Source organism: Amblyraja radiata, chromosome 2, assembly GCF_010909765.2.
Source record: "Amblyraja radiata isolate CabotCenter1 chromosome 2, sAmbRad1.1.pri, whole genome shotgun sequence".
Taxonomy (NCBI): domain Eukaryota; kingdom Metazoa; phylum Chordata; class Chondrichthyes; order Rajiformes; family Rajidae; genus Amblyraja; species Amblyraja radiata.
This window is the reverse complement of record NC_045957.1, coordinates 74,022,272-74,048,495: the sequence shown is the minus strand read 5'-3', so window position 1 is coordinate 74,048,495 and position 26,224 is coordinate 74,022,272. Positions and strand designations below refer to the sequence as shown.

The 26,224-nt window shown below is 41.6% G+C and overlaps 1 protein-coding gene across 1 annotated transcript in view; it reads left to right on the top strand.

The window, feature by feature from the left end:
- The window catches only part of LOC116990913 (cadherin-6-like), a 222,509-nt gene that overhangs the window by 169,320 nt on the left and 26,965 nt on the right, over positions 1-26,224 (top strand). The window contains exons 8-9 of the mRNA XM_033049068.1: positions 24,690-24,826; positions 25,473-25,600. Coding sequence (XP_032904959.1) covers positions 24,690-24,826; positions 25,473-25,600 — 265 coding nt within the window. The remainder of the gene's footprint in view (positions 1-24,689; positions 24,827-25,472; positions 25,601-26,224) is intronic.

Here is a 26,224-nt window from a genome sequence, read left to right as displayed (position 1 = left end):
CAATGTTTTGTGAAATTAAAGAATAGTCATCTTTATATCTACATGACAAATACAAAAGGGCAGAAGTTGCATTACAGCTGTGCAGAGCCCTGGTTAAGCCACATCTGGAAAACTGTGAGCAATCAGAAGATTGAGGGGGGATCTTATAGAAACTTACAAAATTCTTAAGGGGTTGGACAGGCTAGATGCAGGAAGATTATTCCCGATGTTGGGGAAGTCCAGAACTAGGGGTCACAGATTAAGCATAAGAGGGAAGTCTTTTAGGACCGAGATGAGAAAGTCATTTTTTACTCAGAGAGTGGTGAATCTGTGGAATTCTCTGCCACAGAAGGTAGTTGAGGCCAGTTCATTGGCTATATTTAAGAGGGAGTTAGATGTGGCCCTTGTGGCTAAAGGGATCAGGGGGTATGGAGAGAAGGCAGGGATGGGATACTGAGTTGGATGATCAGCCATGATCATATTGAATGGAGGCTCGAAGGGCCGAATTGCCTACTCCTGCACCTATTTTCTATGTTTCTATGTTAATTCGGGGCATTACACGTCTCGAACAATATATTGGCCTGGGAGGGGTCCAATGTAAATTTGCCATAATGATATCTGGACTTTATGGATTAAATTAGGAAGAAATATTTCACAAATGAGGATTATATTGCCTGAAACAAGGGAGGCCCTAGGATGATCTGATTGAAAATGTTAAGATGCTGTGGAAAGATTCATAGAACAGAAACTATTTTCTCTGGTTGATATGTGTAAGCATAGTCTAGAAAATAATACCAGGCCTTTCGAGTATAACAATAAAAAGACACAAAGTACTGGAGTAACTCAACACGTCAGGCAGCATCCCTGGTGAACTGGTAATGTTTTGGGTTGGGACCCTTCTTCAGACTGATTATGAGTGGGAGGGGGGGGGGAGGAGAAAGCTGGAAGAGAGGTAGGGCCAGGACAAAGCCAGACAAATGGCAGGTTGATACAGGTGATGGGCGTTTTTGATAGTCAGATGATTGGACAAACGCCATTGATGAGAAGATTCAAGATTCAAGATTCAAGAGAGTTTATTGTCATGTGTCCCAGATAGGACAATGAAATTCTTGCTTTGCTTCAGCACAACAAAATATTGCAGGCATAAATAATACAGAATAATGCATCTGGTGTCCCCGATGTGGCCTCCTATACATCGGCGTGACCAAACACCGACTCGACAACTGATCACTGAACACTTGCATTTGATAACATGCCAGGTTTGTCCTGCCTCCCCCCCCCCTATTTTCCATCTTCCCCCTCTCCTCCCCACCACAATCAGTCTGAAGAAGGGCCCTGGCCCAAATGTTACCTATCCATGTTGTCCAGAGATGCTGCCTGACCCAGTGAATTGCTCTAATTATATAAACCAGCAGCTGCAGTTCTTTGTTACTCCATCTTTTGAGCGTAATTTTGGTTGATTCCAGCAGCCAGACAATAGAAAATAGACAATAGGTGCAGTAGTAGGCCCTTTGTGCCAGCACCACCATTCACTGGGATCATGGCGGATCATCCACAATCAGTACCACACTCCTGCCTTCTCTCCATATCCCTTGACTCCACTATCTTTAAGCATTCTGAGAATCGGCATCCACTGCCTTCTGAGGCAGAGAATTCACAGATTCACAACTCTCTGGGTGAAAAAAGTTTTTCCTCGTCTCCGTCTAAATGGCCTACCCCTTATTCTTAAACTGTGGACCCTGATTCTGGACTCCCCCAACTTTATGAACATGTTTCCTGCCTCTAGCATGTCCAATCCCTTAGAAACTTTGTATGTTTCAATAAGACTCCCTCTCATCCTTATAAATTCCAGTGTACACAAGCCCAGTTGCTCCATTCTTTCAAAATATGATAGTCCAGCCATCCCGGGAATTAACCTAGTGAATCTACGCTGCATTCCCTTAATAGCAAGAATGTCCTTCCTCATATTTGGAGACCAAAACTGCACACAATACTCCAGGTGTGTCCCACCAGGGCCCTGTACAACTGCAGAAGGACCTATTTGCTTAAATACTCAACTCCTCTTGTTATGAAGGCCAACATGCTATTAGCTTTCTTCACTGCCTGCTGTACCTGCATGCTTACTTTCAGTGACTGATGTACAAGGACACCCAGATCTCGCTGTACTTCCCCTTTTCCTAATTTGACACCATTCAGATAATAATCTGCCTTCCTATTCTTGCCACCAAAGTGGATAACTTCACATTTATCCACATTAAACAGCATCTGCCATACAACTGCCCACTCCTCCAACCTGTCCAAGTCACCCTGCATCCTCATAGCATCCTCCTCACAGTTCGCACAGCCATCCAGCGTTGTGTTATCTGCAAATTTGCTAATGTTACTGTAAATAAGCAAACTGTACAATCTGGAGTTCAAGATCATCTTTAATTGATACCCATAGTATAGCGGTACAACAGGTTGTTAGTTGTTAGTTCATCGTTACCGCTTCCAAGACTGACCAGTATAGGAAGTGGGTGTTGGTATGAATCATACAGGAAGGTGGGGTTAGTTATGCTATTTCTACTATGATTGGATCACATGCAATAACCAATCTACAGTTACTTTTAATCCCTTCATCCAAATCATTAATGTATATTGCAAATAGCTGCAGTCCCAGCTCTGAGCCTTGCGATACCCCACTAGTCACTGCCTGCCATTATGAAAGGGACCCGTTAATCCCTACTCTTTGTTTCCAGTCAGCCAACCAATTTTTTATCCATGTCAGTACCCAACCCCCAATACCATGTGCTCTAATTTTGCCCACTAATTTATGTGGGACCTTACTGATAGTCCAGGGACACTACGTCCACTGGCTCTCCCTTGCCCATTTTCCTAGTTACATCCTCAAAAAATTCCAGAAGAATAGTCAAGCATGATTTCCCCTTCGTAAATCCATGCTGACTCGGACCGATCCTGTTACTGCTATCCAAATGTGCCGCTATATCATCTTTTATAATTGACTACAGCATCTTCCCCACCACTGATGTCAGGCTAACTGGTCCATAATTCCCTGTTTTCTCTCTCCATCCTTTCTTAAAAAGTGGGATAACATTAGCTACCCTCCAATCCACAGGAACTGTTCCTGAATCTATAAAACGTTTTGACCCGAAACATTGCCTATTTCCTTCACTCCATAGATGCTGCCTCACCCACTGAGTTTCTCCAGCATTTTTGTCTACCTTCGATTTTCCAGCATCTGCAGTTCCTTCTTAAACAATAAGTCTGTAGGACATTGGTCAGTATTTAGAATGCTCTTCTACAAGTGGCATTTGACACTAGGTCTATTATTAAAATTGAATCAGAGATGGATAGGTTTATTAGTTGTGGTTTTTAGAAGTGTAAAGGATGTAAAGGTGGGTACATGGAACTGGTCATGTGAACTGCAGAAGCAAAATAGCCTCTCCTGGTACCGGATTTTCATTTCCATTCCTGTGGAACCAAAACAGTTGAATGTAGCCTAAGAATCTTCTGGGAAGGACAAGCAATTATCAATAATCATTTGTGCACAAAAATGCTGGAGAAACTCAGCGGGTGCAGCAGCATCTATGGAGTGAAGGAAATAGGCAACGTTTTGGGCCAAAACCCTTCTTCAGACTGAAGGGGGGGGGGGGGTGGGGGAAAGGAGGAGGAGCCCGAGGGCTGGGGGATGGGAGGAGACAGCCCGAGGGCTGAGGAAGGGGAGGAGACAGCAAAGGCTAACAAAATTGGGAGAATTTAATGTTCATGCCCCCAGGATGCAGACTCCCCAAGCGGAATATGAGGTGCTGTTTCTCCAATTTCCGGTGTTGCTCACTCTGGCCATGGAGGAGACCGAGGACAGAGAGGTTGGATACGGAATGGGAGGGGGAGTTGAAGTGCTGAGCCACCGAGAGATCAGGTTAGTTATTGCGGACCGAGCAGAGGTGTTCGGCGAATCGATCGCCAAACTTCTGCTTGATCTCACTGATGTAGATCAGCTGACATCTAGAGCAGCGGATGCAATAGATGAGGTTGGAGGAGATGCAGGTGAACCTCTGTCGCACCTGGAACGACTGCTTGGGTTTGGTGCTTTGGTGCCACCTCCTGCACCCACACACAACTGACTGACTTCATCCACTTCACCACTAACTTCCATCCGGCACTCAAATACACCTGGACCATTTCCGACACTTCCCTACCATTCCTTGACCTCACTATCTCCATCGCAGGTGATAGACTTCTGACCGACATCCACTATAAACCTACTGACTCCCATGGCTATCAGGACTACACTTCTTCCCACCCTGCTTCCTGTAAGGACTCCATCCCCTACTCCTAATTCCTCCGTCTACACCGGATCTGCTCCCAGGATGAGGCGTTCCACACCAGGGCATCTGAAATGTCCTCATTTTTCAGGGAATGGGGGTTCCCCTCCTCCACCATAGATGAGGCTCGCACCAGGGTCTCTTCCATACCCCGCAACACTGCTCTCTCTCCCCATCCCCCCACTCGCAACAAGGGCAGAGTCCCCCTAGTCCTCACCTTTCACCCCACCAGCCGTCACATACAACAAGTAATCCTCCGTCAGTTTCGCCACCTCCAACGTGACCCCACCACTCGCCACATCTTCCCATCTCCCCCCATGTCTGCCTTCAGCAAAGACCGCTCCCTCCGTAACTCCCTAACTCCCTTGTTAATTCTTCCCTTCGATTTTCCAGCATCTGCAGTTCCTTCTTAAACAATCAATAATAATTTATCTGTAAACTGTGGATGGCTCAATTGTAATCATGTATTGCCTTTCCGCTGACTGGTTAGCACATAAAAGCTTTCCACTGTACCTTGGTGTACGTGACAATATACTAAATTAAACTAATCCTTGGTAAGTAAAGTACAACATTCATACATTGGGTGCAGGATACACCATTATGGACTGTAACCAAGAAAGGTTTATGGAAGTGTGTCACAGAAACATAGATAAAGTGCAAGAGAAATGCAGTAATCTGTGAGCTGTGAGGAATGATTAGGGAGGCTGAAGCAGAGGGTTGCAGGCTTAAGAGAGATATACCATGTTATGGAGATAACCCAGGTTCAACTGTACCTGTAACCTGCAGTCGTAGATTTGTCACACCCAGAGAACAATCGCAATACTCTCCTAAGTTGCACCCTCCATAAACCTGGGCTCATCAGAACTTCGAATGCCTCTATCTTAACTCAGACCAAAGCCCATGCAACCATTGCAGTAGAAGGGTGTGAAGAGGGTCTCGACCCGAAACATCATCTATTCCTTCTCACCAGAGATTCTACCTGTCCCGCTGAGTTACTCCAACATTTTGTTTAAACCAGCATCTGCAGTTCCTTCCTACCCATGCAACCATTTGTTTCCTCCCCTACGTTGGCTTCCAATTTGGTTTGCACATTTTGAACAATTTCATCCTTGATTTAAAGTTTCTCCATACCTCATTTCTTCCTCAAATCTATTGTCTTCTGAGATCTCTGTCCTCTAATGAGGTACAGGACTTTCCACATTGAACCTCTCTGCCTTTCTGCATTTCTCTCACAGTTTCTCTTACCTCCTTTTAGATTACCCATCAAATAGATCTCTTTTAATGATTTGTTTCCTCTAAAGTCTCCCTCTAATCTCAAATAATGTTTGTAATGTGCCTTGCTACATGTTGCAGTATTAAAGATGCAGTGTTAATGTAACTAGTTTAATGTAGCGTAAACGTAATGCCGAGAGTGGATTAAGATGAGAGGTAGATGAGTTGAAATGTCCTCAGAGGATAGATGAGAACAACAGTCATATGATGGTGTGCTGGGAATAGATTGAAAGACGTTTGTTGTAGATGAGAAAGGGATGAGTGATCTGAGCGAAAATGAGAATAGATGGTGGGGGAAATGCTGAGAATAATTAGATTGGAATATTGGAAGCTTTGCTGTGCACAGTGTATTAGGTTGTTGTAAACTGCTAGGCAAGCAGGCTGACATATATCATTAGTGTGTCTGATCACTCAGTGGTAAAATATTGCTGTTAGCTTTCATCTTCAGAGAATTAGTGGAGTATTCAACTAGTGCAGTATATGCAACACTAGCAATTCCATACTAGGAGTTTTTGAACCTCCTGCAATATTGAATCTCGTGCTGTTTATGTAGCTCCTGCCCCAGACCTCCTACTGGGATGGATCATGTGACCTTAGCAAGATTTCTGTGAGAGACTCCTGTTATGTGAGAAAATATTGCCTCCAAATTTGCTGCAAAACCTGAATTACCCATAAATACAATTGCAAAAGCTATTTAACTGTATTATTGGAATAACTGTGATAAACATAAATGTAAAAATGTAAAAAATGGAATTGGGGGAAGAAATACAACATCATGCATGAACACCAAATGAGATTTATAGTTCTAATGAAATCATGAAATTCTATGTTGGGAGTGGCTTGGGTGAATGTGTGTGTGGTAATAGTCACTATTTTGCCCAACCAAAAATAACGCATCTAGTGGCTGCACGGAGGCGCAGAGGTATTGCTGCTGCCTTACAGCGCCAGAAACCCAGGTTCAATCCTGACTATGGGTACTGTCTGTACAAAAAAAATACACATTAAGCCCACAGAGATCAATTGTTTCTCCAATTGATCACAGCACAACTTTCCACAAAGCTTTATAGAATTTGAATGTTTTGATGAATAATTGTTATTGCATTATGAAATACATGGTTACTAATTTGCAAACTACTATACATAGTAACATGATGATAACTGTCAATGATATTGGGCGAGGAATTAATATTGACCTGGGAACTGGGAAAATTCCCCCAATCTTTATTGAAAAGTTGTACCGTGGGACGTTTAATGAGTATGTTCGACTGTTATCCAGAGTGCAGCATTCCCCCACTGTTGCAATGGAGTATCAAGCTACCTTTTTGACCTAAAGTCTTTGAAGTGGGTCTTGAGCCCACGACCTACTGAATCAGTGGTGAATTACCCACTGAACCATGACTAACAACTGCCATTAGTAATCTACTTCAGCTTCACTGTTAGTTTAATGCGTCACAGTAATGTGCTCAGTTTCTCTGAATACTTTTCACAGGTATCAATCATTCTCAAATTTATTTTGAAACAAGACATGTATCACTCCTCAGGATACAAAAGCACAGCACTACCACTCAGCACAGAGTGGGAGTCAAAGCGCGTCTATACTCTCAGATGAAATCTCACAGAGTTTAAATATTTTTAGTGCATTGTGTCTTCTGCAATCTGGTCAAGAGCTGCCTGCTGAGAAATCGGAGTCTACTGGTGATTTGTAAAGATAAAACAGTCACTTGCTCCCTTCGACTGCTATAGTGGCTTCTCAGTAGTGTCTGGTATAAGGCTATTTAGCATTGCACGCACTTTCTTTTCATTGCAGTCAGGTGATTGAGGATAGAGCAGAACAATGACAGCACCTAGAGCTGTATGACAATACCTTTGTGAAGCACAAACAGGCCACATTGCATGCATCAGTTTTTGCTTTGAACATGCAGTTATAGATATGCAGTCATTTAAGTGATACAGACCCTAGAAACTATGAGGATAACAGCAGAGTGAAGGGCTAATGTTTCAGACATAGGTTATGTGAAAGCAGCTATAAATGGTTCAGTTTCGCTGTTTTAGTGATTTTTCTCCCAGATATCGCTCTGATTTTTTCTCCCTTTTGCATGTATTTAGAGGTGGCCTGTAGACCTGTTATGTTTGATGTATCATAATCTCTAGGGGATATCAGAAACTTCAGAACATGTGTGTACACTATTATTGACTTATAAGAACTAACACTTGTTGTTAGTTACAAAAACTATCCAACTAAAGAACGTAACTAACTAAAACTAAAATGTATTGTAAGAACTAATACATGTATGATGATGACATTGAATATCACATGCGCATAATCGGCAAGAATCCATGGTCTCAGGTTGTCTCTAATTGTTTTTCTGTGGCTGATTTTTTAAATCTCACTTGCACTCCATCTGTCTTATGTCCCATGTCCCTGATATATGTCTCTCTATCTCTTGCACCCCACCACCCCATAACTGATCTCTCTCCACCCTCCCCCAGTACCATGCCTCTGATCTCTCTCTAATACTCCCTTTGTTTTATGTCCATGATTTTGCTCCCTGGTTCCCCACGACACAATTTCCCGATCCCTTTATTCCTCGAGCTCTGTTTGGTGTTGCTGATATTTATCTCTGTTACTTCCTCTCTTTGTGTCCCTAATCTCTCTCCGGCTCCCCCCATTCCCTGATCTCTCTTTGGCCCTCCTTCTCCCCTGTCTCTGATCTATCTCACACATCCTTTGACCCATGTCCCTGAACTTCCTCACGGTTATTTCACCAGCGATGATGTGATTTTTCGCATTACTTGGAGTGCCAAATATTGATCCTTAACTTTGCAACAAGACACTTATGTTGAGCAGTGCTCTAGTATTGGGCTTTTGCAACGGGTGTTAATGCAATCATAGAAAATGCTGAAAATATCCAACACATTAGATCATGCAGTCACTCTACCATTAATTCCCCATTTCCAAACATTAATTCAAATTTATGGTCAACCGTAGGAAACCAATGACCTCCAGCAACAGTGTTGACATCAAGCAGGCTCAGCAACCAATCACATTTAAAAAAATCACAAATTACCAAATCAGGACATCAGCTCTGATTTTGAACTAAATTATGAATTATTTACAGAAAATGTAATATTGGAGCAGGGTTAAACTGGTGGAACATGTATAGGGGACTTTGAAAGTACCTGTAGTAAAATAAAAAAATTGTTATATTTTTAAACAGAATTCTGAAATTATTATTCTGAAAATGTTGCACTCCACAAAGAAAACATGGTCAGGGTGAGAAGTTTAAGCAGGAGAAATAATAAGTTACAAAACCGTAAAAGACCGAGTTGCTTCTTAGTCAAAGTGGTATAGCATTGCCAATGATCTTTACTGCAAGTTTAAGAAAGGACTGGAGATGCTGGAAAAATTGAAGGTAGACAAATATGCTGGAGAAACTCAGCGGGTGAGGCAGCATCTATGGAGCGAAGGAATAGGCGACGTTTCGGGTCGAGACCCGAAATGTCGCCTATTCCTTCGCTCCATCTTTACTGCAAGAATAGCTTTTCTAACAAAAATATTAATATTCTCATCAGGTCAGTGGATTGTTAATTGTTTCCATCAACAAGCATTCCAGCAGCATACCCTTTGAAGGAGCATGCAGCTAGTGTTGGCATCTTTTGGATATTGCTTTTAACTGCAGATATTCCCTCTTCTGAAGTTGTTTTTCTGATTATTTTGTTATTAGGTGAGCAGTTATATCCCCACAGGATATTCCAGACCATTAAATGTGCAAGTAGATTTGACAAGCCACAGGACAAGACAGCCTTTGCCCGAGACAATTCTACTTTTCCTAACATCAGTAGAAAGGGTCTCGCTGTAAGGGAGGGAACTGTTGTATTTTTCAAGGTGACCAGCAATCACCCTGCTCTTTTCCCCTCATCTCCCATCCCCAAGTCCCCCATTTCCAATTTATTCCACCCCTCCCCCTTTTTATCCCTCTCACCCACATTCCTTCCCTGTGGAGGGAATGAACAAATGAGGTTCTGGGTTGGGATCTTTCTTCATTTTACTTATCACCCTCACCGACACCCTTTTGTATCTATTTCACATCTAGCCTTTGTCACGTACTCCACCCATCTACCCTCACCTAAATCTACCTATCACTTCCTAGGATTGTCCCACCCCATCTCTCTTTTCCAGCTCTCCCGCCCCCTCCCCTTGCTCCAATCAGTCTGAAGAAGGGTCCCAACTGAAAATATCGTCCCATTCCTTCCATCATTACTGCTTGACCTACTGATTTCAAGAGAGAGTTAGATTTAACTCTTGGGCTAAAGGAATCAAGGGATACGGTGAAAATGCAGGAACGCAGTACCGATTTCAGATGATCAGCCAAGATCATATTGAATGGCGTTGCTGGCTTGAAGGGCCGACCAGCCTACTTCTGTACCTATTGTCTATGTTTCCATTTTTTCTATGTTTCTGTCAGCAATTTGTTTCTCTTTCAAAATCTGCAAATTCTTGACTCTCTGTATTTTTCTGTTGTTTGTTGATGTGAGGAAAATATGTTTCTCAGAAGAAAGTCGCTTATATTGAAATAGATGCATGTGCATTGGCATAGTTGCGGGTTCAGATATTTAAGATCATAAATTTCCATATATTGCCATCAATGTTTTTGATGCTGATAGCAGCATAGCCAAAAAATGAATTTTCTTGTCTTCCCAATCAGTCAAATGCCATCGTACAAAAAATGCAGCTGAAAATGCTACTCAGGATGAATCAGTTGATTTACACTCTTCCAACACATGAATCCCATCCTCAAAGGCTTCTAGAGACACCACACAAAATTATTCCCGGATGCTTAAATAAAAACAATGAGTGCTTGTAATACACAACTATTTGGATAGTATCACAGATGAATGTTTCAGGTTGAGGACCAGAACTGGGAAATCTGGTGTGTTTACAATTGCAGAAAATTGCTGATAAAAAGAAAAATGGGAATTATTGGTGGTCGGGTGGAGACCATGTGAAGATGACTGATACAGATTAATATTGCCCAGGAAATGGTAGTGAAACCTCATAAATTGAAGGCAATATGTGTGGAGAATGTCTAAATAAGGTTATGAGTGTTTAATTGTCATGTATACCAAATAATTGACAATGAAATTCTTACTTGCGGCAGCATAGAAACATAGCAAATAGGTGCAGGAGTAGGCCAATCGGCTCTTCGAGTTAGCACCGCCATTCAATATGATCATGGATGATCATCCAAAATCAGTACCCTGTTCTAGCTTTTTCCCCATATCACTTGATTCCCTTAGCCCTAAAAGCTATATCTAACTCTCTCTTGAAAATCATCCAGTGAATTGGCCTCCACTGCCTTCTGTGGCAGAGAATTCCACAGATTCACATCTCTCTGGGTGAAAAAGTAATTCCTCATCTCAGTCCAAAATGGCCTACCCCTTATTCTTAAATAAGAATCCCTGGTTCTGGACTCCCCCAACATCTGGAACATTTTTCCTGCATCTAGCCTGTCCAATCCTTTAAGAATTTTATATGTCTCTATAAGATACCCTCTCATCCTTCTAAATTCCAGTGAACACAAGCCCAGTCGACCCATTCTTTCATCATATGTCAGTCCCGCCATCCCGGGAATTAACCTGGTGAACCTACGCTGCACACCCTTAAACGCAATAATGTACTTCCTCAAATTAGGAGATCAAAATTGCACACAATACTCCAGGTGTGGTCTCGTCAGGGCCCTGTACAACTGCAGTAAGACCTCTTTGCTCCTTAACTCAAATCCTTTCGCAATGAAGGCCAACATGCCATTAGCTTTCTTCACTGCCTGCTGTACCTGCATGCTTACTTTCAGTGACTGATGTACAAGCACACCCAGGTCTCGTTGCACCTCCCTTTCTAATCTGACACCATTTAGATAATAATCTGCCTTCCTGTTCTTGCCACCAAAGTGGATAACCTCACATTTATCCACATTAAAAATACTGCATCTGCCATGCTTCTGCTCAATCATCCAACCAATCCAAGTCACTTTGCAGCCACATAGCATAACAGTTCTGTAAACACAGAACTCATAGATAGCATAATAAATAAATAAATAGTTTAATGAATTGAAAAGAAGGGTTCAAGGAGAGAAATATAAATTATTAGACTGTGAGCTCCTGGTCACAACAGTTTGTGGAAACCTGAAAGATAGGAGAGTGCTTTCAAAGTCACACAGAGCCAATAATGTCTGTGGAGAGAGACAAACAGGGTTACATCAGAAAGTCAAGTCAAGTCAAGAGAGTTTATTGTCATGTACTTCCACAATGGCCAGAGTAAACTTGGTTATCTGCAGATGTTGAATTCAGTGTTGAGCCTCAAGGGCTACAGCATGCCGAGGCAGAAAATGAGGTGCTCTTCCATGAACTTACACTGGACTTTATTGGAATAGTTGAATAAAGAGGTCCGAGTGGGATGGAGAATTAAAATGATTAGATAAAATGGAATGTTCTGGGTTACTTTTTAAACAGCACTGCTAGTCCCAAGCACTTATAGCTGAGGATATGTGAGTATTTTCTGAATCAGTTAGACCAGAGGGACGTCAGTGGGATTGGATAATTGGCTCAGGATACCTGTTGGCTTCGGATCAGTTACTGTATGTTGCATCAGTTTGAAGGTGGATTTGTTCTGTACTAAGGAGCTGGAAAGATGTTTAAATAAGTAATCTCCTGAGGAACATGTTGCAGTCGTTATTTAAGTGGCTTTTCTCATAGGTTTGGGATGGGAAATCTTTATTGACTTTGTGAGGGTTTTGTCTTGACCTAGTCTGCAGCTGATTATTAAACCGAAGGAAATCAAAAGACCAACGTTTGGTCTTTGAGGGCCATCTGGTGGTCAAGCCTGTCAAAGCACCCAATGTTACCAAAACAAATTGAAGCTTCCATGAAACACTGCTTACCCTGCCAAAAATTCAAAATATGCTGTTGAAAATCTATTGGCAAATGCAACACAAATGTTTACAAAGTTAATCCCAAGTTTTAACTTGGTTAAGAAATTGAAAATAATATCCACTCAAACCATTTAAGAGAAATGTCTGCAAAACAAATGATATACTTCGCGGGTGCAGCAGCATCTATGGAGCGAAGGAAATAGGCAACGTTTCGGGCCGAAACCCTTTGAAGGGTTTCGGCCCAAAACGTTGCCTATTTCCTTCGCTCCATAGATGCTGCTGCACCCGCTGAGTTTCCCCAGCTTTTTTGTTTACCTTCGATTTTCCAGCATCTGCTGTTCCTTCTTAAACACAAATGATAGACTTCCACCTCCATGGCACCTTTTAATGATAATAATGTCTTTATTTATATAGCACATTTTTAGTCAACTTGCATTGACCCCAAAGTGCTTCACACAATGTTAATGACATTGCTAACTGGTTTACAGCCAGTTAAATACTATTTTTCAGTGTTGTCACCATTGTGATATAGAAATATGGTAGCTAACGTCCACATAAAACTTCCACAATAGCATTGAAATAAATGACAAGACAATCACATTTTTATTGGTTGAAAGTTAAATGTTGGCCAGAAGTACTGATGGTTCAGTTTTTAGTTAAGCGATTGTACCTCTCTCTCCACTACTGGGTGCAACAATATTGGTTTTAGTCTCAGATCTTTGGTGTGGGAATTTAACCTATAATCTCCTGTTCTGGAAGTGGATGTGTTGCCTATTAAGTTGTGGCTGACACAAAGCTGGAAGTGCAAGTCTTTAAATTAAACCAAGTGGTTACCTCTAACATAAATGTCAGGATTGAGTCTAGTTCACCTTGGTTGGCACAACATTGTAAACAAAACCAGCTATTCTGTGTACCGCTCGCTGTTCCTTTGTTTAAGCGTTAGAAAAATATACTTTACATCTTGGTATCAATGCTCGCCTGGAAAGACAGCGAAATACTGTACTAACATGTTTTAATGTAGAGATACAGCAGTGAAACAGGCCCTTCGGCCCACCGAATCCGCACCGACCAATGGCTCCCGCCCACTAACACTATCCTACACCCACTGGGGATAATTTACAATTACACCAAGCCAATTAACCTACAAGCCTGTGAATGTTTGGAGTGTGGGAAGAAACCGGAGATCCCAGAGAAAACCCACGCAGGTCACGGACAAGCACCTGTAGTCAGGTTCGAAACCGGGTCTGGTGCTGTAAGGCAGCAACTACGGCAACGCTATCGAGCCGCCCACTTAATGCTAAAAATTCTTAAATGTTAAAAGATATGTTACTGCAAAGGATCTTGTGTGATTATTTTTATTGTGTAAAGCTCCCCTGGAGTGTTATTTTACCACAATGTTTCACACATTATATTAAATTCCTTCTGTGGTATTGCAGTGTAATACAGAATTCACACCAGAGCTTTAGCCAATGTACTAAAATTGCACTGAAATGAAAAGGACCTTTGTATTTTGCCATAAGGTAATTTAAAAATGTTATTTATAATTCCAAAACAACATTTCACATTAAATAACGTGTTAATCAATACTGCAAATTTCAAAAATACCTTGTTGCTTTCGTCTTAGATTGAGTCAAACATTAAAAAAATTCCTTGGTGAGAATTTATCAAGCTGCTGGTTCTTTAGTTGTCAATTAATATTTCATACCTCAAGGGGCAGTTTGTTTAATTTGAAATCTTGTAATAACAAAGAAACTTAATTTTGATTCTTGAATTTTTAATTTAAATGAATAAGGAGCCCAGCGACTGGGTGGGCCAGTAATATCCGCATCATACTCCACTTTTGAAAGTTCGGTATCTTAGCACCTGGCCAAAACTTATTTTTAAATTATTTATTTGGGATCTGCACATTGCTGACAATTATCTTTATCATCTATCCATAATTGCTCTTCAGAAGGTGAGGGGCAGATGCTTTCCATCTGATAAAAGTATTCCCTCAGTGCAAGGGAGAGAATTCCAGGACTTGACATAGAAACAGTAAAGGGCCAGTCCCACGAGCATGCGACTGCATGCGACGAGCGCGACCAAACCGGAAGCTGGGGTCGCGCGGAGGTCGAGTGATCCCGTACGAGTTGCTGCGTACGGCGTCGAGACGCTGCGCATGCCCATCATGGCGGTGCGTACGGCCTCAATGCGGCTGCAGGGCGGCAGGCCGTTGCCGCGCGGAATTTTTGGACAGTGTCAATATTTCGGAGCTCCATATGGCTCCGGCGATCGAAGTGGGACCGGCCCCGCGAGGCCATACAACTCAAGCGACCATGTTAGATCGCGCTTGCCGCATGCTCGTGGGACAGGCCCTTAAAGGGCGGATGTCTTGCTACTAAATCAGGATGGTGTGCAGATGGGAGATGCAAGTGGTAATTTCCATATGCATGCTGCCCTTATCCTTCTCAGTGGCAGAGGTCACAGTCTTAAGTGGTGCTGCTGGAATATCCCAGCAGTGCATTTAGTAGATGATGCACTTCATGCTGAACATAGAAGTTTTAGGGTAGGAAGGAACTGCAGATGCGGGTTTAAACCAAAGATAGACACAAAAAGCTGGAGTAACTACAGGCAGCATCTCTGGAGAGAAGGAATTGGTGACGTTTCGGGTTGAGTCCCTTCGTCTGAAGAACGGTCTCGACCCGAAACATCACCCATTCCTTCTCTCCGAAGATGCTGAGTTCCTCCAGCTTTTTATGTCTATCTGAAGTTTTAAGGTATTGGCTGGGACATCAATCAAGTGGGTTGATTTGTGCTGGATGTCGCCAAGTTTCTTGAGCATTGTTGGAACTGTAATAATCTAAGCATCTATTATAGTCCTGGCCTGTGCCTTTTGTAGACAGTAAAACGACTTTGAGGTATCTCATCTTTATAAGTAACAATCAAGGATACATTTCTATCAAATCTAACTGAAGAGAAAATATATATATGTCAACAATGAATGAAAATAATGATACGGATTATTGCAGTTATAAATCCAGAGGAACAGAAATGAACATCAGGAAAGTTATTTTAAAGTCATACATGAAGTAAGCTAGACCTTATAGTACAAATATGAAGAGTTCTGGTCTTTTGTATCACCAAAAGGACATAGAAACCCTGGAGGAGATGCACAACAGATTTTCAAGAAAGGTATCAGAAATTATAAATCGTGTTGAACTGGAAATTTTGAACAAGCTTTTTTCTACAAAAAAGAAGCAGGAGGGTGACTGGATTTATATGTTTAAAATGATGGAAAGGTTTTCCACTTGATGGGGGTCGACTGTAAATACAAGAGCCATTAAAAAATCAAATAAAAGACTCGGGAAAAATACATTTACTTAGAGAGTAAGAGTACGTAGAATCTATTACCACTGTAGAAAATTTGTGTTTTTTTATTTCAGGGAAGGCTAAATACATACATGAGGGAGAAAAGAGTAGAATATGTTAACAATAATAGATGATGATGTAAAGTTGGAAGAGGCTCAGGTGGAGTACAGAAGGAGCCTGGGCACTCTGGGCTGAATGGCCTTTCTCCCTACTGTTGCTTACAGTAACACTGTAATTATGTTACATAGAAACCAACATCAGGAGACATGAATGTCAATCCCATTGAGCCAGCTGTGGAATTTATATTTAAATTTGGTGGAATGGGATAAATCTGGAATTAAAACATTATCAAAAGTAAATCTCCTACTTTTACTTGATCCCACCTATCTACATTGCCATGGCGATGTGATTGTCTACTGAAATGGTTGACCAACCCTTTCAGTTCAAAGGCATAGATTGTAAACACCAGTCTGGTAATACGAGGTAAGGATGCATTGTTCTGTGATTTAGTGCATGAATTATAATACATCGGTTACATTAGTCTGAAGCCAGATAGTCCAATCTGGTCACAGCAGGAGAATCAGTGTTAAAGTTGCCTGAATTGCACCATGTATTGTATCGAGACGATGGGTTCCCTTTCTCAGAGGCCTATCGCTGGGCAGCTAAGTGACTTATCTGAAGGTGGAGTTCAGGGTTGAAAGCCAGCAGAGGTGCCCAGATGTTGGTGAGTAGTGGACTCCAGAAGGGCCCCTATTTGTTCCCCTGCCAAGCTCTGTCCCAACTGCTTCCTGAAAAAGAACTAATAGCAATAGCATAATTTAATTATTTCCATTTCCCTCCCACACTGTAAACTGTGTCCATCCTCTACCCTTAAGAGTTCAGGGTCAAAATGGTTCCGTACCTTGTCTTTCTACGCGCTTGATCATCCCCCAGACCTATTAATCCACTATCTCAATGCCAGTGTCCCACAAGGTTGTGTTCTCAGTCCCCTACTCTGTTCGACTTTACTGTTCGACTCTAATTCCATCTACAAGTTTAGAGATGACTCCATTGTGATGGGAAGAATCATGAATAGGACTACATAGAGACAGGATAATAACCTCTCCCTTAACAACAGCAAAATGAAGGAGCTAGTTATTGACTGCATGAAGCATACAAGTCCCAATCAGCATCACTGGTGCAGATGTAGAACTCGTTAGAGCGTCAGGTTCCTTCCCGTTAATATTACAAATGATCTGTCATGGACCAATGACATTAATGCGACAAGTAGGCATACTAACATATCCACTTCCTGAGGAGGCTGAGAAAATTAAGCATATCTCAAATGAGTTAGATATAACTTAGGGCTAACGGAATCATGGGATATGGGAAGAAAGCAGGAACGGGTGCTGATTTTGGATGATCAGCCATGATCATATTGAATGATGGTGCTGGCTCGAATGACTTACTCCTGCACCTATTTTCTATGTTTTCATGACTCTTTCTAACTTCTATAGATGCACCATAGAAAGCATACTGTGGGTTGCATACAGCTTGGTTTGGGAATAGCTCTACCCAAGACCACAAGAAATTGCAGAGATTTGTAGTGGTAATGCAGTCCATCACAAGCACCAAAATTCCCATCATTGAGTCCATCTACACTTCACGCTGCCTCAGAAAAGCAGCCCACATGAACAAAGACTTGCCCCACCCCAGTCATTCTTCTTCTCCCTCCTCCCACCCGGCTGAAAGTACAGAAGCTTGAAAGTGCACCAGCAGATGCAGGAACAGGTTCCCCTCACTATCACACTTCTCAATGGCGTTTCCATGAGCTAGTGTCACTTATTTGTTTGGTTCACTACTAACCCATTTTTCACATAGAGAGTGGTGAATCTGTGGAACTCTCTGCCACAGAAGGTAGTTGAGGCCAGTTCATTGGCTATATTTAAGAGGGAGTTAGATGTGGCCCTTGTGGCTAAAGGGATCAGGGGGTATTGAGAGAAGGCAGGGATGGGATACTGAGTTGGATGATCAGCCATGATCATATCGAATGGTGGTGCAGGCTCAAAGGGCCGAATGGCCTACTCCTGCACCTATTTTCTATGTTTCTATGTTTCTATTAAGGACATTGGATTTTATCTAAGGAACCAATGCACTACAATGCTGAGATCTAAATTCTGCACTCTGTTTCTTCCCCGTCACTATCTATTCTATGTGAGTTTTAACTAAATGTATCTATGTCTGGTACATCTGATCTGTTTAGATATCATGCAAAACATTACTTTTCACTGGACCTTGGTATATGTAGCAATAATACACTCAAACCTAAACCTAATTAGGTCAGGGGGAGTTCCCTCCGCCACGGGTACCATGTAATCTCATGCTACCTGCTCCATGGTCAGATAGTCGGCGACTAAACCGTCTCCCCCACCTGGTTTGCCAGGTGAGGAGGGGGCTGTGGACCCCCAGCAGGACCAAATACAAGACCTGTCAAAGGGCGGATGAGCTCCTAGCGAGCCAACGGCCATCCACACTTCACTGTCGTACATAGCATTGTAAGGATTGCCCGTCGGAAACCAGCACCACTGCGTCGCTAATGTTTTCAACGATTTAATAATAATAATAACTAAATAAATAATAACTAACCTAAATAGCAGCTCTGCCTTAGCTGCTAAGATCTTTGACTCTGAAATTTGCTCCCTAAATCTCTCCTTTCTTTAGGATTGTCTTTTAAACCCATCTCTTTGACCAGAACATTTGGCTTTCAGTCCTAATGCCTCCTTAAGTGACATTGACAGATTTTGTTTGATAATCCCTTGTAAAAGGCCTTTGAATAATCTGCCTCTATTTAGATCTATGATGAAAGTGCTAGATAAAGGTTCACTCTGTCCAAGGCTCACTGCGTAAGAGGTCTAGTTTTCTTGCACTTTCTTCTGATAGGTGAGCAACCAGTTTTTAATATTTATTTAACCGTCTAAAAGAAAATCTGTTCAAAACCATTCAGTCGCTTCCCAGTATAGGTGAATCAGAATAAAAAAACAACCACACTGTGACACTACCACAAGGTAATAGGAGTTGGGCTGAATAATGAGGAATGTACACATACAACACTGATCTTGTGGCAGCAAAGAATTACCTTCACTCTAATACAGGCACGAAGGAGCCAAGTGTTGGAATGAGGTGCAATCTCTCCACACTTATCTTGCACTAAACATTATCCATGTTATTCCCTTTATCGTGTATCTGTACTGCTCGATTGTACTGCTCGATGTGTATTGCTCGATTGTAATCATGTATTGTCTTTCCGCTGACTGAGTAGCACGCAACAAAAGCTTTTAACGCTACCTTGGTAGACATGACAATAAATAAACTAAACTAAACTAAATAAAGTATCTTAATCAGGTTAAAAAAGGAATCAAGGTCTGCTTGAATAATTATAGATAATTGCTATACAGCATAAAGTGTTATAATCAGAGCCAGGTGCAACTTTGATTTTGTATTTATTGACACCAGGGAAAGCATGAAAGCAAAGGATCTTTTTCATCTGACTTGCAAAATGCCGCCTGGTAAGTTAAGTCTTGTCCCTTGTTCCTGAATAGTGGGGGCAACTCCCACAGGCTGCCTGGAGTGCAAACACGGAGGTTGATGTTCACAACTCGCCACTGCCTAAAAGCTGCAGTCTTTCAGTAGGCAGGGGTGTCGATATCAAATGCTGACCAGGATACTTCACACACCGCAAATAATACTGTTACCATGCACATGGCTCATTTGGTATCTATTCAGACAAAATAACTTGCGAGGGAATTATATAGGCAGAACTGATCACCTGTCTAGAGTTGGTGAATATTATATGTATGTTTGGGAGTTATAACTGTGCAAGGTACAGAGGATTCATGCGCAATAATTTGCAGTGTTTAATCTTCAATTATTGCAAATAACATCTATCAGCCAGAAATTTATCTCTAGAAATGTACTCACTCTGTGGTGAGGAATGCACGGTACCTTATTTGGATACAATAGAAATCCAAAATCAAAAAATGTAATAATGGCCAAGAGCCTACTTTTAAGATTTGAGAACAAACATTGACCATGTTATCGGGCTTAAGAAATGAATCTCTTCCTATTCTTCAAAATGATGGCATTTACTATTTGTGTCCATCTAAAAGAGCATACTGTATGAAATCTAGGTTTAAAAGGCAGCAGCTCAGACGGTGGCCCTCTCCCAACACAGCAAGGATCTATCATCCTTGGATGTTGTGTTCATCACAGCTGAGAGACCAGCCCACTGACAACGCACCATCAAAGGTTAAAGATGTACTGGTTTTATCCACACAGAGAGGAGAGGATAAAAGAAAAGCGATGGATGGTTGGCAGGAGAGATTAAACGACAAATGGCTTTTTGTGCGGAAATCTATTTCCTGAGTATATCTGTGCAAAATAATGTCCATAATACATTTAAATTAGTCACTTATTCCATTGTAAAATCCTCTGCTGGCTTTCAAGTGGTGATTCTAATTTTGAAATGCCCATTGCATTAATGATACATTATTTGGGACATCAGTTGGTGGCACATAAATCAGATTTCCTATGTAATCTGATCATAGGGTACCCATGAGTGTGATTGAGCTAACTTCCACTGGGGCAACAGTAATCCCTTTCTGATGCTCCTTTAGTCTCCCATTCCTTGGCTTTCTCTTGAGCTTTTGGTCAACCTCCCACCCGTCTCACCCACATTTTTCATTCTGACCCCCCCAACATGTCCTGTCCTATCATTAAGGCATTTACTTCATAACCTCCAGTCTGCTTGAGCTGACCTATTACTAAAACTCCAAGATAGCTCATCATTTTGTTTTCACCGTTGTTGAAACAGGCCTCACTGTTGGTCTATCTTGGCATTCTGCTGATTGGTTAGCATGCAAGAAAAGCTTTTCAGTGTACCTCGGTACACGTGACAATAAACTCAACTCAACTCACTAAACACAAACTGCTGAAAAGAGCTACAGAGGAGGATTTATTTCTCAAAGAGCTATATTTTGCATTAATACTTTTGTAATCTGTAAGGGGGAAGGGAAGAGAATAACGTTAAACAAAAGTATATCAGAATTCAATGCATATTTCACCAGATCAAATACACGTAAGTGTCCGATTAAAATGTTTTGTCACTCATAATCGGATATAAACGCAGAAAATACCGGAAATATTCAGCAGAAATTTTCTGGTGACGGCCATCGATCTGAGGCTTTACCCTATTTATCTTTGCATAGATGCTGCATGACTGGCTGAGTATCTAATTAGAGGCATAAAAATATGCAGCATGGAAACAGGCTCATCAGCCCACCAAGTTTGTACCGTCCATCAATCACCTATTTACAGTAATCACATGTTTATTCTCCCCATATTCCCAACACCTCTGCCCAGATTCTCCCACTCACTCACACACAATGAACAGTTTACAGCAGTTAATCCCTACCAATACACATATCTTTGGGATGCAGGAGCAAATCAGAGCACCCAGAGGAAACCATGCAGGCATAGGGAGAATGTGCAAACTCCACATAGACCACGTGCAAGGCCTAGGTTGAACTCAAGTGACTTGGGCAGGTTGGGTGAGTGGGTAGATGCATGGCAGATGCAGTTTAATGGGGATATATGTGAGGTTATCCACTTTGGTAGCAAAAACAGGAAGGCAGATTATTATCTAAATGGTGTCAAGTAGAGAAAAGGGGAAGTACAATGGGATCTGGGGGTCCTTGTTCATCAGTCAATGAAAGTAAGCATGCAGGTGCAGCAGGCAGTGAAGAAAGCGAATGGCATGTTGGCCTTCATAACAAGAGGAGTTGAGTATAGGAGCAAAGTCCTTCTGCAGTTGTACAGGGCCCTAGTGAGACCACAACTGGAGTTGTGTGCAGTTTTAGTCCCCTAATTTGAGGAAGGACATTCTTGCTATTGAAGGAGTGCAGCGTAGGTTTACAAGGTTAATTCTCGGGATGGCGAGACTGTCATATGCTGAGAGAATGGAGTAGCTGGGCTTGTATACTCTGGAGTTTAGAAGGATGAGAGGGAAACTTATTGAAACATATAAGATTGTTAAGGGTTTGGACACGCTAGAGGCAGGAAACATTTTCCTGATGTTGGGAGTCCAGAACCAGGGGCCACAGTTTAAGAATAAGGGGTAAGCCATTTAGAATGGAGATGAGGAAACACTTTTACACACACAAAGTTGTGAGTGTGTGGAATTCTCTGCCTCAGAGACCAGTGAAGGCCGGTTCACTGGATACTTTCAAGAGAGAGCTAGATGGGACTCTTAAAGATAGCAGTGTGAGAGGATATGGGGAGAAGGCAGGAACGGGGTACTGATTGGTGTTGATCAGCCATGATTATATTGAATGGTGGTGCTGGCTCGAAGGGCCGAATGGCCTACTCCTGCACCTATTGTCTATTGTCTATTGTCTATTGCTGGAGCATTCGCTGTATTTTGCCGTTTTACAACATACATTTCTGACTTCAGAAAATGTCAGTCCAGAAGAAACCATTGGGACAGTGCATTGGAATGGTGTGATCGTAACTCCCCTCCCTTACTTTTCTCTCATCGCTTATGGGAATGATCTGTCCTGTGCGCAAGACTTCAATATTCATAGATAATGTCAAGCACAGCTCACACCCGGTGCTTGCTGTTCCCCACTCTTTGTCACCACACACTGGCATGCAGCTGTTCATAAATATATGTTTCAACACCTATTATTTTATGTTCAAACACATCTTATTTCTGGTGCTGGTTTTCTCCTCTTTCCTCATGTCTTGTCCTCAAAATGAGATTTTTTTGCCAGGTTGCAGTTCCTGGGGAATATCCAAATGCTCATTTATTTATGAGCCTTGCAGTTTCTTCAAGGCTTACTACGGCAGGGGCTGCATATCCACACCTGATCTTTTCTTGACTCTTAATTCCACACACATATGCATCCTCCAGAGCTCGCTAAATTGTGATTGGGAGCAGAACTCGTTTGGTGTTTTGTTCAGTAATGCATTGGTGTGAATGCTGATGGCAACATCCAAACCTCTATCCCTGTTGAGAAGCTGGGCCAGGGAAGAATAAATGAGAAATGCACCTGATGCAGAGAATTTAATGGAAAACCATGGAAAATCAGTATTGCCTTTTGAATTATTTTTTATTATATGTAGTAAGTAGGTAAGTAAGTAAGTAAGTAAGTAAGTAAGTAAGTAAGTAAGTAAGTAAGTAAGTAAGTAAGTAAGTAAGTAAGTAAGTAAGTAAAGTAAGTGAGTGAGTGAGTGAGTGAGTGAGTGAGTGAGTGAGTGAGTGAGTGAGTGAGTGAGTGAGTGAGTGAGTAAGTAAGTAAGTAAGTAAGTAAGTAAGTAAGTAAGTAAGTAAGTAAGTAAGTAAGTAAGTAAGTAAGTAAGTATTCACATACAAGTAATTTGCCTTGGTGCTCCTCCCACAAGTAACAACATGACATACAGTGACAGTTACGAATGACTCAGAAAACACTAAACATTAATAATAATAAAAAAACATTAATGATAAAACACCATTGATCAAGCATGTGAACCAACAAAATACCAGATCAAAAGACATTCCCCTAATTTGAGAAGGACATTCTTGCTCTTGAGGGAGTGCAGCGTAGGTTTACAAGTTTAATTCCCTGAATGGCGGGACTGTCATATGCTGAGAGAATGGAGCGGCTGGGCTTGTATACTCTGGAGTTTAGCAGGATGAGAGGATATCTTCTTGAAACATATAAGATTATTAAGGGTTTGGATACGCTAGAGGCAGGAAACATGTTCCCGATGCTGGGGGAGTCCAGAACCAGGGGCCACAGTTTCAGAATAAGTGGTAAGCCATTTTGAACAGAGACGATGAAACACTTTTACTCAGAGAGTTGTGAGTCTGTGGAATTCTCTGCCTTTTCTCTGGATACTTTCAAGAGAGCTACATAGGGCTCTTAAAGATAGCGGATTCGGGGGATATGGGGGGTAGGCAGGAACGGGGTACTGATTGGGGATGGTCAACCACGATCACATTAAATGGCAGTGCTGGTTCGAAGGGCCGAATGGCCTACTCCTGCACCTATTGTCTAATTCACTGCAGAGGTGCTTCCTCATGTTGGATGGTGGCTCTGTCCTTTCAGGGAAGCAAGAGTGAGTATAGAAAGAAAGAAGAAGACTGTTCTGAGACATGCTTTCAGGATGAGCCAGTGGGTTCAATGCCAGAGGCAGCAGCATGGGTATGAAAAATAAATTAAGGATACCCAATTGCTTTGCTGCCAATAAAGCACTTATGAGGTGTAATCACCATTGTAACATGAGAAATGTAGTAATTTGCACGAGGGAAGCTCACACAACCATATTGCAATAATTACCGGATAATCTATTCTAGTGATGCTGCTTGAGAGATAAATATTGAGCAAGACATTGGGAAAACTCCATTGATCTTCATCATGGTCATGCCATGGTTTTCATATGTTCATCTAAGAGGTCAGGTCGGCCTCAGTTCAATGTCTCATCTGACTTATGGCACTTCCTGCACTACAGCACTCCTCAATTTTACACTGATAACATTGGCAATAATTGGAGTTATCCTGAGCAGGCAAATGAAAAGACATAGAAAATAATGTTGAACAATTAGTCTGCAACAATGTATGGTACGGTATTGTACTTTTTTTTGTCACATGTACTGAGGTACAATTAAAATTATTTTGTTGTATACAACTCACTTAGATAAATCTTAGAAAAGCATCTCAGATGCAGTACAAGTATAACAAATATATCTATTATTGGACCTTGAAATGAAAAGTGGTAACAAGTTTGTAAGAATTGTTTTCCTTTTTTTTACTTTTCCCAGCTATTCAATCGATCGCCATACTGATTTGGACAGATATTTCAACATAAACTCAGCAAATGGATCAATTATTACATTAAAACCACTTGACCGGGAAGAAACATCATGGCACAATATCACAGTAATCGCAACTGAGACAAGTAAGTGCATACCTCACTTATCAACAGTAGTGTTGCACACTAGGTTTAGTCATTTTGTATAATCTGTAAATGAGATGGACCTTCAGGTCTCATGAAGAAATACATCTTTGGGATGATTTGGTCTCCAATCGACTGACCTAGAAGAATGATTATGGAGGAACTGCAGATGCTGGTTTACTTCGAAGATAGATGCAAAATGCAAAAGTAACTCATGGGTTCAGGCAGCATCTCTGGAGAAAAGGTATAGGTGATGTTTCGGGTCGAGACCCTTCTTCAGACTGAGAGTCAGGGGAGAGGGACGCCAAAGATATGAAAATGTACTAAGAACAAATGTATCTCAGTCTGAGAAAGGGTCTCGACCCGAAACATCACCTATTCCTTTTCTCCCGAGATGCTGTCTGACCAGCTGAGTTACTGCAGCATTTTGTGTCTATCTTCTTTGACCTAGAAGGATCGCCTCGGGTCTATGGTATGCAAGTTGGGAAGTAGAACTGGTCTGAATAGACTTTATTCAATCAGCAAATATCAGCCATCCGTGTTCTATTTTTCAATAATTACATATTAGAATGAGTTGGTTAAATCTTCCCTTGCATATATTATTCAATTGAACCGAGGAAGGATTGTATTTATTCTGACTTGTTTGCAGTTACAGAAAACCTGAGACAAAGTAGTCGTGTACCAGTTCAAATCAGGATTTTGGATGTCAATGACAATGCTCCAGAATTTCCCATGGTTTACGAAACATTTGTCTGTGAAAACGCAAAGGCTGGCCAGGTGAGCTATTTTAATTACTTACGTTTTATTCAATGTGCACAATTGGACAACCTGTGAAGAAGAACTCAATAAAATAGCCACAGGAGCAGACCACGGCCCCTCAACCCTGCCCCACCTTTCAAATCATCATAGCTGATCTGTCCCAGGCCTTAACTCCTCTTCAGTGTTGTGTTTATCATCGCCTGCAATTCCTTGAGGAAAGTGAAATTGAAAATAACTTGCAAGTACAAAGTGCAGTCTACAAAATTAAAGCTGCTCTTTGCAAAAAATGTTACAGAGCCATAAAGTCATACAGCACAGAAATAGGCCCTTTGGCCCAACTCGTCCAAACCGACCAAAATGCCCCATCTAAGCTAACCAAGGTATCAGATAATATTCTGACACTAAGTCACAGAAGGAGATAATTGGACAGATGACTAAAGGTTTGGACAAAGAGGTACATTTTAAAGTGCATATTTGCAAAAGAAATACAGATGTAAGGAAACAATTCCAGGATTTTGGCCACGAATCTTGAAGTTAATAAATCTGCAGGAATGTGCAATACACTATGCTCTGTCATTCAGTCAGATCATGACTAATTTGATCCCTTGTCCATTTTTTCGGCAGGTCACTGAGTTGACCTGA